Source organism: Vipera ursinii (assembly GCF_947247035.1).
Source record: "Vipera ursinii genome assembly, chromosome: Z".
Classification (NCBI taxonomy): domain Eukaryota; kingdom Metazoa; phylum Chordata; class Lepidosauria; order Squamata; family Viperidae; genus Vipera; species Vipera ursinii.
Window position 1 is genome coordinate 31,944,758 of NC_139517.1, and position 12,052 is coordinate 31,956,809.

Consider the following 12,052-nt stretch of genomic DNA (forward strand, 5'->3'; position numbering starts at 1 on the left):
TTGGGTAAGTTGAGCTGTGCACGCATATATATGCACGTCGGCCCACCACTTGTGCAAGTCAAACTGCCTGCTGCTCATGCAACCCAGTTCCTAATAGGCTACAGCCCTGTAATGGGCGTGGCCTGGGCTTGGGGACCCCTGCCCTATGCTACATGATCTTTGAAAGACTATGCAGAATTCCAGTCTCCAACCTTTGCGGCTTGGTAGCCCAGCAGGGGGGAAAGGGGAACCGAGCCACGTGAGCAGTGGGCTGGCGGGCACACCACTCATCTTAATGTATGCAAGTGGCAGGCCACTGCACACAGCTCAACTTGTGTGAGCACCAGCCCAGCACACAGCACATGCAGCTCGACTTGTGAAATCTGAGTATACGTGTGCACACAAGCCTGCCTGCTGCTTGCGCAGACCGGTTCCAAATAGGCCATACCCTAGTAGTAGGCAGCGGCCCAGAGTTGGGGACCTCTGCTATATTTTTAGTGGCTCCAAAATTACATCTGCCAGTTCCTTCAAAATCCTGGAATGTAAAACTATCAAATTTAGGATTGCCAGTTATCAACCCACTGTAGAGATTAGACCTGATATACAATCTCAGAAAAGCACTATAATATATGCTAATGTTTACAGCAGGCAAAGAATTCAGTATCTTAATAATTGTTAGCTGGAATGCTTTTGTTTTTATGATACAGTAGTACAGAAGCTGGTTGGGACACTATAGAAAACACCCAATGATCAGCACATAAGTAAGCAAGGATTATTTATCTGGAGTCATCACACCATTTCTAAGCACAGTCTGTAAGAGACCTTGTCTTCCCTAAAATTACCCTTGGCAGAAGTTCTACTATCTAAAGTTATGATCAAATCACATCAGTATGATGTGCCACCAAGCCATCCCAAGGTATAAGTATAAAAAAGTATAGAAAAAGTCCCCAGATGAGGTAGTATCCAGACCACCTAGTTCTTGCTGGGAACTATTTTTGGCAACAACCTACTGTCAGAAACCATTCTGGTTGAAAAATAACAGTATATAGGATTTCTTAAAGAGGAACATGAAGATCAGGTAACAGTTACAGACAGGCAGCAGTGTTGTAGATAGTGTGTAACCATACATCTAGGGTAGCAGCCCACAATCCCATGTGAGGTAGACATGCTCTATATCTTGATCCATCTGGATACTACAGTAATTGAAACCTGGCTGCCCAGTTGAAATGCTGAACGTTCTGTTTTTTCACTTGAATTTGACCAAAATTTAAGTCAAGACTAAATTTATCATGATTATAAAAGTTGGCTCTAGGCACAAAATATCTGTATCTTGTTGGATGTGCAGAGCTCCTTCTTGAAAGAGACATCAATTTTTGTCATTCCTTTAGCTGAATTTGCAGCCCTTAGGAAATGCTGCTTTCCTCACTAGATGTTCTATGGCACAAGGGTTTGGAGTCCTAAGTAGAGATTTGTGAATTGATACATTCTATTTCACATAACAAAACTGTTAACAAAACAAAAAGCTTACAAATGTACCTATGCTTGTGGGTTAATAAACACTCTACATCAGACATGTCAAACTCGCGATGTCACGCAACATATCAGGACGATTTTGCCATTGCTGGCAATGGGGTGGGTGCGGCTTCTGGATGATGCGTCTGGCCCGCGGGCCAGCAGTTTGACACCCCTGCTCTACAGAAAGCAATTACAGGCAGTCCACATTTAGCAACTGTTCAAAGTTACAGTAGTACTGAATGAGACTTATGACCAGATGCGGCCATCATGCAATCATGATTCAGGAGCTTGGCAACCAGCTAACAATTATGATATCACAGCATCCTAAAGTCACCTGATTGCCATTTGCAACCTTTTACTGCCAGTTTTTCACAAGTAAAGGCAATGAAAGTCAACAGGAGGTCACAAATAGTGATCACATGATATCATGTCTAACGACCATGAAACTGCCCTTGAGTGTGTGGTCATATGATGTTATATTATGACCACGTCGCTTAGCAAGGGAATTTCCAGTCCTAATTACAGTACTGCCTGTAGTTAGCTTTGGAATATTCAAACAAAGCTTTCCAGGTATACCTTGATTGTTTGAAACTGATACAGACATGGTATTGCTAGAAGGGGCCACAAACGTAATAGTTATAACAGCAACCATTTTTTATTCCTTTATCTCCATTTAACTAGTTTATCTTTTTTTTCTTTAAAAAAGAAAAAAAAATCCATACGAATAGAAAGAAGCCTTCTTCTCTACCGGATCCACACAAGTGCAAGTAACTAGAAACAAACAGATGGCACACAGGAATATGGAGCAATCTTTCAAAGGAATTTCTTTGGGGTTACACAAACATTTTTTTGTATGCGTGCACTCTTTCTATATGTATGTACCAAACGTATGCATACATTCCAACAAACATACAGAAAAGTTACACACTATTTATTGATGGATTGAAGAAAAAAATCAGCAGCCTAAGAAGCACCATTGACCCCGTGAACCACTCTGGCATTAAGACTGGGAGTGCACTAAGTTGATCAAAAGCTGTAGAAAAAAAGTACGCAAATTTAATTGCCCCAAGTTTGCCTCTACATTAAAAGATGATAAGCATCAGCTTGTGGCCAGAGATGGCTTGCGGTTATGTGGTTGATTTTGCCCCATTGTGCTATAATTCGCATGCTTCCCCTCTGGCCTATTCTTTTGAAAAAGACACATTCACATATAGTCCTTGAGAAAAGAACTGCGCATTAGCCTTTCCAAAGCACCCACCTGGACTTCCCCTGGAAAAGAGCTTGAGCTGAATGGGTCCTTACCCTAGAATACTGAGGCAGACCTTCCCATTTCGGTAGAAGTTGGGGTTAAATCTCACTGTGTTGTTCCCAGTTGTCATCAGTTTGACCCGCGGTGGATGGATAGGATAATCTGGAGGACAGCGAAACAGGAACAAGAAGAAACCCCCTTCGTAAGGCGTGTCAAAGGGGCCTGTGATCAACGCATGAATCTGCAAGAGAAAAGCCCAGGCTTGCGCAAACACTTCTGATGGAAACATCAGTGGCAGCACCTGCCCAGTGCCAACAGCTGCTGACACAAGTCAGGGAAGGCAAAGAAGGTTCTCTGCAAGCAGTCAGAAAAAAACTCAAACACTTCTTTAAGCGGTACAAGTCTCAGATTTCACTGCTATTTAGTTGAAGCGATGAAAAATATTATGGCTTTGCAATGCAGCGGAGAATTCCATAACAACTTCTCCAGCTTCTTCTATTTTTCTTAAGAGGTAATCCTTGACTTATGACTATTCATTTACCGACTGTTCAAAGCACTGAAGACAGAGACTTATGACCCATGCCAGAAGTTATGGCGGTTGCAGCAACCTCACAGTCATAATTAAAATTGGGTACTTTGCAGCCCGCATGCACGTAACAACCGCAAGAGCACTGCAACGTCCTCACTTGCCTACCTCCCCCATCTATATCATTTTGGCCCCCTGCCATCCACCACTCCGTCACCCAGCTGACTTTCACCATCTTCTTGCTCTCGCCGTTGAGATATGGCTAGCTGCTGGACCAGACTGAAGCTGGCTTCATGCTGCAAAAAAGGAAAAGGCCTTTTTCCATGTTTTACAGCATGAAGCCAGCCCGTTTGGCCCAGCCCAGCCTCGCCACCAGTAGGAACAAGAAGATGGTGTGGCAGAGTGTAAGATGGCAGGGCTGTTAGAGTTCAGGATGACAAGGTCAACTGAGAATGGGCTGAGGTAGCTGCGGCTTTCCAAGGCACGGCTGGCAGCTCCAAAACCTTTCACTTTGAGGGCTGATTGCCACCATGAAAAATAGGATGAAGGCCCAAAGGACAAAAATGGGGGAGAGAGAGAGAGAGAGAGAGAGAGAGAGAGAGAGAGAGAGAGAGAGAGAGAGAGAGAGAGAGAGAGAGAAAGTAGAGGCATTCCCTTACCTTACTCAGAGCTGGGAGGGACCAAGCCTGAAATGGATTGGAGTGGATCCTTGGCTAACAATGGTAAAATTTGCTTAAGAATGGCAACAGGAATTACTAGGATTACAGTTGCTCAGTCACATGACCTTTCACCTTGTGATTGTATTGCTTAAGTGACCAGAATTTCCAGTTATTGTCCTAAGTCAAGGACTACCTATAATTAAATCAATAGTTTTGATCTTTAAAGCCCTAAATGGATTGGGAACATGTGAAGGATTTGCCTCTTCTATATGAATCTGTCTAACTATAAAGATCAATCAAGTGACTCTGTTGTAGGTTCCTATTAGTTGGCAAGCACAAGACATAATGGTCTTGTCAATCCTGCATCTACTGTATATCTGCAGAATTCCCATTTAGACAAATTTTGTTCTATCTTTGCTTTTCAAGGGAATTTTAAAACTTTTACTTCACCTGTTTTATTTAGTGCATGTCTTTTAATGTGGTTCTACTCTACCTTCACCAGTTACATTATTTTAATTTTGGACTCCATATTTTCCCTCCATCAGCTGCAACTGCCCTACGTGCCCTAAATTTTGTTTGGAAAGAATTTCATCAAAGAAGATGGTCATTTCAAAGGCTTAACTTCTGGCTACATTAGGGCCATTCTCACTGGATTGTTTACAGGTACCCCACTGAGGTCTGATTTTGAAATGTGAAAGGATCATTTCCATCCCTGCTAATTAACTTATCAAAACTTTACATTGAAAAAGCAATGTATTAATTGTTATCAATTGTACTGGAAATCTTTCTGAATAAAAAATGGGATAATATATATTTAAAGTAAATAAGCATTTACTTAAATTCCAAATTTGCTTGGAAATCCAAATGCTTAGTAAAGTGTCACAAATTCATGTCTCAATGAGAATTTCCGCAGCGGAAAGAAGCAGGCAGGCAAGGCACGGAGATCCGGAGACCTGCCGACGTTTGGGGAGGTTTGGGGAGGTGCCCAAACCTCCCCAAACGTCAGCAGGTCTCCGGATCTCCTCCCCAAACCTCCCCAAACGTCGGCAGGTCTCCGGATCTCCATGCCTTGCCTGCCTGCTTCTTTCCGCTGCGGCAGGCAAGGCACGGAGATCCGGAGACCTGCCGACGTTTGGGGAGGTGCCCAAACCTCCCCAAACCTCAGCAGGTCTCCGGATCTCCGTGACCTGCCTGCCTGCTTCTTTCCGCAGCGGAAAGAAGCAGGCAGGCAAGGCACGGAGATCCGGAGACCTGCCGACATTTGGGGAGGTTTGGGGAGGTGCCCAAACCTCCCCAAACGTCAGCAGGTCTCCGGATCTCCTCCCCAAACCTCCCCAAACGTCGGCAGGTCTCCGGATCTCCATGACCTGCCTGCCTGCTTCTTTCCGCAGCGGAAAGAAGCAGGCAGGCAAGGCACTGGAGCGGGCGTGTTTCCTCGCCTGCTGGGCGCCGCGATTTGCCCGGGGAACGTGCGGGCCCGAATGGCAGCGTGGAGCGAGGAAGCGGACAGCCAGGGCTTCCCCGAGAGCCGCGGCCACACAGGGTATTCCTGTGTATTCAGGCTTGCAAAATGGCGGATTGAGCCTCTGCTGGCGGCGGAGGCTTGCAGAACGGCGGATCGGCTTATACTCGAGTCACGAACTTTTTCCAGTTTTTGGGGGTGAAAATGGGGGTCTCGGCTTATACTCGAGTCGGCTTATACTCAAGTATATACGGTACTACTTCATAGTGTTTTACAGCCTTCTCTAAGCAGTTTACAGAGTCAGCATGTTGCCCCCAAACAATCTGGGTCCTCATTTTACCAACCTTGGAAAGATGGAAGTCTGAGTCAACCTTGAGCCAGTGAGACTTGAACTGCTGAACTTCTGGCAATCACAGTCAGCAGAATTAGCCTGCAATACTGCATTCTAACGGTGCATAGCATAGCACAGCATAGAATTCTTTATTGGCCAAGTGTGATTGAACACAGAATAAATTTGTCTCTGATGCATAAATTCATAGTGTACGTATAAACAGCCAGTAATAGGCCATAGATTATAAATCTTTAATCATAAGTTACAAACAATAATTGATAAATCATAGAAGAAGATAGTAGGAAATAGTAGGAAAGATGAGAAATGAGGCAGTGCTGTGGGAATTAAGTGTTCAGCAGAGAGACTGCATGGGGGAAAAAGTCTCTGGGTCTAGTTATTTTGGCATGCAATGCTCTATAGCGACATCTGATTATGATCAGGATGTGAGGGGTCTGTAGATATTTTCTCAGCCCTCTTCCTGTAGTATACAGATTCTCAACAGCAGGCAGGCTGATTGTGAAGTCTGTACCTGCCCTGTTTGGTTGCTGTGCAAAACCAAACAGTTGTTGCTGTTAGTTGCAAAGTTGTGTCCGACCCATGACGACCCCATGGACAACGTTCCTCCAGGCCTTCCTGTCCTCTACCACCTTCTGGATTCCATTTAGGCTCATGCCTACTGCTTCAGTGACTCCATCCAGCCACCTCATTCTCTGTTGTCCCGTTCTTCTCTTGCCCTCAACCTTTCACAGCATTAGGCTCTTCTCCAGTGAGTCCTTCCTTCTCATTAGGTGAACAAAGTATTTGAGTTTCAACTTCAGGATCTGGCCTTCTAAAGAGCAGTCAGGGTTGATCTCCTCTAGGACTGACCAGTTTGATCACCTTGCAGTCCAAGAGACTTGCAGGAATCTTCTCTAGCACCATAGTTCAAAGACTTCAATTCTTTGGCGCTCAGCCTTTTTTATGGTCCAACTTTCACAGCCATACACTGCAACTGGGAAGACCATAGCCTTGACTATACGCACTTTTGTTGGCAGGGTAATGTCTCTGCTTTTTAGTGTGCTGTCTAGATTTGCCATGGCTTTCCTCCCCAGAAGCAAATGTCTTTTAATTTCTTGGTGCAGTCCCCGTCTGCGGTGATCTTGGAGCCCAGGAAAATAAAATCTGTCACTACCTCCATTTCTTCCCCATCTATATGCCAGAATGCCAAATAGAGGGGGCCGGATGCCATGATCTTGGTTTTCTTAATGTTTAGTTTCAACCCAAATGACAGACACAATAATTCCTCTGTAGAACTGCATAAGTAGATTATTGGACATATATGAATAGCATACAACTCAAGGGACTTGTAGAATTATTATTTTTCCGTAAGGAACTCAAATCAAAGGAAATTTTTGTAGTGTTTAACACATTCATGAATTTAAAAAAATGGTGTCTCCATGTCTCAGCCTTTCTTCCATAAACACACAATATTTTGTGACAAAAAAATCAAGGATACAAGACTAAGCATGTCTTCCTAAAGATCAATACCAAAGGAAAAATTAGCCCAGTTCTATTTCTAAATAAACACCTTTTAACTATTTCATCTTCTCCTTACCACCAATTTCCTAACCCACTTCTGTCTTTTTTGACTGCAAACCTGAAAGGCAGAACCTTTGCTTTATATTTTACACAGCAATGCACAGTACATAAAAATATTAGAAGTAGCGATCCAAATATACATACTGCATTTTTTAATACCACCACTACCTTTGTTTTGTCTCATTTCAACTAATTTCTCAATATAAACACAATATAAGCTGGGCATTACTGAAAAATTTCTTAAGGTGATATTGCAATCAATTAATCTCATTTTGCTATTTATAGCAGTTTTTCCAATAATGTCAATGTCAATGCCAAGTCATTATATTACGAAGTATTTCTTTAAAACTTTTAGCAGGATTACAGAGCACTTGAATACCACCTACCTTGGTCATATCATGGGGGTCAGGTACGACAAACATTCCAGGAGGTGGTTCCTTATATATTGACATGATATCTCTAGGAAAGAAATACAAATATATTTCTGCATTTTGCAACCCATTAAGTTTCCTCTTAAATTACTGACAATTAATCTTACTTAAAAATGGGGAAAATGCCTAAAGTCTAAACATTGCCCAAAATAAATACCTTTGACCTAAATTTAAGAATCATCTATAATTTAGATGATTTCTTCTGGTCACACAGTACCTCATGTTAACTAGTAAATTGTTCTGCTTATTTGCAATTTATTAATCACATCTCTTTTTATATCACATAAGTGCAAAACACATGAGAGGAAAAGAGACCTCCCATAAGGGGGGGAAGAGATATAACATGAAACAACTTATCACAGCCCACACCCGTCAATAAGGAACTGTTCCCTCATCCCTCAAACTGTCAGCATACATTTATCAACAAAAGTGTCTCTATCGACAAGCTGTTTTAAAAGTTGCTGCCCACCAACTTACTTGTTAGTACTTTCTTCTCACTAAAGCATGAAATAAACTGAAAGGTGAGCATAGTGACCTTGCATTCCCCAAATATACAAATATATATATCAATAGTGCTTGAATTTTCAGGCAATAGTTTTGCCTGAAAATAGCAGCCAAAATTCCTCTAGGGCGGCATTCAGTCAAACTTTTATGAAATACTCCTGCAAGTAAACTCTCACTTTGATGCTCTTGTATTTGTTCCAGCAATATAAGTGGTTACATAAAACTGCAGTTAACCATTTCTGCAGTATTTATATGTTTAATAATGGGAATAACCTCAAACTGTCCTTTATAGCTAGTCCTCACTTTTTTTGCTTTAAAATAAAGGTATACTTTAATTATATGAGAACACATAAAACCAGCTGCCTAGAAAACTTTACTTAGCAGCTGTTGGGTAATGAAGCATCTGCAAGAAAACAACCAACCTTAGAGAGCACCAAAGACACCCTTCCCCCTGCAGCTTTTCTGGTTTTCATAATCTCCTCTGCAAGTCTCACCTAATTGCCCAGGCAAAGATCAACTTGTGGCCTTGTTTGTGCTAAGGAATATGTTAACTAGCACTTGAGCAAATAACAGAAAGGACTTCCCTTCTACTGCACTTTTTGACATGATCTAATAAGTTAATTAAAAGAAGAGACTATAGGCTCAAAAAAATCTTTGTTCTCCTGTACCCTTCAGCTACACCTGGATATATAAAGTTGGGTATCTTTTAAATAGATAAATCTATTTTCTATTAAGCAATATTTGAATAAGAACTCCACAGACAATAAGTACAATAAATATGTACAATAAAATACCAGTACACAAAAAATAAACTGGAGGCTTGAATGCAGATTTATTTCTACTATCAATTCAACATATGCCCTTGGGCAATAACCTCCACAACAAAATAATACTGATTGCCTGCCTTTAAAAGCTATTGATGCAAGACAAAAAGCATACAGAAAAGACTACAAAATGATATGTAATCAAATATATAGCGCTGCTTAGAATTCTCCTTCCTTGGATAGCTATAAATACACAGAACATATTCTTTGAGTCTACTCATTAGTAGAAATTTAACTTAAGTTGTAAATATGTTAAATACCAATTGCTTTCTGATGCAAAATAAGGAAGTCAGATTTACAATGAAAGCAATTTTAGTTCAGTGTCTTCATTAAAGTTCAAATGACATTGGATTTTTGTGTTCAGGAATTCTGGGAATTGCTGAGTGATAGGAAATGATAAGGCTATTGTAATCAGAAGCTTATTCCATTTGTATTTAATAGTTTAGATTTTTGTATTTTTATAAGAAAATGCAGGAATGAAACAGATGAAGTTGCCCCAATGCCTCAATCTATCACCAGCAGGAATATAAAATAAAACTTCAAACAGGACTGAACTGTGGAAGCCATGAACCCAGCTCATCCCGAAATACAGGACACAAACCGAAATGCTTGGGTGGAGAACTAAGCACTCTGCACATGCTCAGAAATATTACCCCCTTTCTTAATAATTCGCGTTTTGCCAGATATTGGCTAAATTCTTTAATGGAAAGACCGGATTACTAACATTTACTTCCTTCTTTCGTTTTCCGGAGTTCCTTACCGTTTGATACGGAGCAGGCAGGCAGAGCTCGGTCTCTCTCCGTCCCAATCACCACTAGTCGTGGGGTCCCAAAAGGCCGAATGTGAAAGGAGCACTCCGGCGGCGGCGGCAGCGGCGGCGGCGGCAGGGGGAATCCCAGGCACTGGGGCTACTGCAGAACCGACTCCGGATCCTGCTCCAGACCCGCCTCCTGCCGAACCCAATCCCGCTACCGCCCAAAGCTCGGCTGGCAGGAAGACGCCCATGCCTCCACCACTCGCTCCGGATCCCGGCCCTCCGCCTGTCGGGGCCGCCAGTACCGCGGCCGAAGCTACCTCCTCAGCAGCCGGACTCTCCGCCATCATCGCCAACAGTCCCGGCTATGCTTCCGGGACTTCCCACACCATCGACAGAGGTGGGCAGAGCGGATCACGATGCGCCGCCCACTAACAACAGTGGGGCAGATTCAACCACTGAGGTAGAGAGTTCCAGAGCGCCCTATGTTGTTAATTTCTTCAGTCGCAGCTAGTGGAACATCGATTGCATAGAATTCTAGAGAACTGTCCTCACTTCCGGTTCCGAATAGTGAGTTGGGTGAAAAAGTTCTTACGAAAACAAATCGGAAAGGGAAAACTTCTGCTACGTGCCTACGGTATTAGTGCCAAAACCAAAAACAAGCTTCTAATGTTTGCTTCCAGGATGTCTTTCCCATTCCTCAGTCTAGCTGACAGCTGTCGGTTTTCTTCGTGGCCATCTGTCCAAGTATTAAGCAGATCTGACCCTGCTTACCATAACTTTATTCAGGTATGAAAACTAGGAACTTTATTCGGGTAGGAAAACTAGGAACAATTTTTTAAAAGCCCTTTTGTGTTTGCGCATCGACAAATCTCTTAACGCCTTTAAAAGCGACATAACAACTACTTATCGTCTCCCAGGCAACGTTCGTTTTGATTTTATGATGCTTATTTTCATAGAACTACCACCCGGAGTTTCAATTCTTTTAAAAACAGATACATTGAATGGATAAAAGATTTTACTGCTGCATTATTCACTTGATTGGCAAATCAGCGTGAGGTTTTTTTTTAAGTTCACGCCATTTTAAAAAGACTTGTGAAGGGATAAAACCATTTATTTAATTCCTTTTGCACGACTCTGAACACACGGCACGTGGCAAAATGGAATCTCCCCCATGATCATTCTTATTACTTATTCGATGTCAGCTTCAATTTCCATTCTCTTGATCTGCACACGGAGGACTCTTATTGCATGCGGAACCAAATTTCAAGGGGGGGGGGGGAAACCTTGCAGCCCTTTGCATTTTTTTTCCTTTCTGCAGCAATGCTAGAATATCTGCGCGGGACCTCCAAGATACCTCCAAGATTAGACCTTTTTTCTCGGGACGGAGCACTAAATACCTAACATATTTTCAAAGAAACTGTTGTAGTTTATCCTACGAAACTCAAGGCAACGAATTCCCACCTGCCTTAAGTAATTCTTTCAAAAAAATTTCCTTTCAAGGGCGTAGACGCCACCCTTCTGCTTCTGGCGTAGTTTGCTCAGACGCGGGCAAACAGAAGCTCCGCCCTCGCGCCTGTCTGGAGGTAGGTCCAGTTTCCAGCCTAGACCTCTTGGAAGAGCTGCGCGCGCTGATCTCCGCGACAAATAAGGTGTATTTTTGTAGCACCATCGCTTTTATGCTGTTAATTCTGGCCTCCACGAAAATATTTAAGTCCGTTTCAGAAAGGCATTACTCAGAATTAACTGGTCTTCATTCCTCATAACAAGGTACTTGTAGAAAGCTCGAGGTCAGAGTCTTGCACTTGTGTCAAAATGAGAATAAATCTAAGAAAATAAATCTCCAGTATCACTCTAATTATACTACGGTATTTAATAGTAAGCTCTGCTTTATATATCCCAAAATAGAATCAAAACAAGATTGCTGAAAACACAAAGGGAACCTTAATGTACATTAAATTTGCAAACATCAAAACAAATGTATAAATTTTGTTTCCTGCTAATTTATGGCCCCTTGCTTTTATATATTTTTTGATGAAGAAATTTGCAGTATTCAGAATATTCTGCAACCCTTTGCACTTGTTTTGGTTGGAGTTCAAACTTGCTGGAGAAGAATCAAAGAGCAAAACATCAGATGGAAAAGAAACACATTCAGCATGGCTTGAACTTTCATAAACTATTTAAATTAAATATATTGGTTACAAGAAACAATCAACTCTAGAAGAGAAGTGGGTCAAAAA

General features: G+C 42.1%; 1 protein-coding gene and 1 long non-coding RNA gene across 4 annotated transcripts in view; one reads left to right on the plus strand and one right to left on the minus strand.

The window, feature by feature from the left end:
- The window catches only part of UBE2Z (ubiquitin conjugating enzyme E2 Z), a 26,620-nt gene extending 16,312 nt beyond the window's left edge, over nt 1-10,308 (minus strand). For all 3 annotated transcript variants that reach the window (XR_014494141.1, XR_014494142.1, XM_083376805.1), the window contains exons 1-3: nt 9,819-10,308; nt 7,686-7,758; nt 2,797-2,984 (exon numbers count right to left, since the gene is read on the minus strand). Coding sequence is in view for 1 of the 3 variants with exons in the window: in XM_083376805.1 (XP_083232931.1) it covers nt 2,797-2,984; nt 7,686-7,758; nt 9,819-10,162 (605 nt within the window). In the remaining 2 variants the exon portion in view is untranslated. The remainder of the gene's footprint in view (nt 1-2,796; nt 2,985-7,685; nt 7,759-9,818) is intronic.
- LOC310648771 lies at nt 2,999-4,741 on the plus strand. The gene is made up of 2 exons (XR_014494143.1): nt 2,999-3,138; nt 4,474-4,741. It is a non-coding gene; the product is annotated as an uncharacterized lncRNA (long non-coding RNA).
- Nucleotides 10,309-12,052: the final 1,744 nt, after the last annotated feature.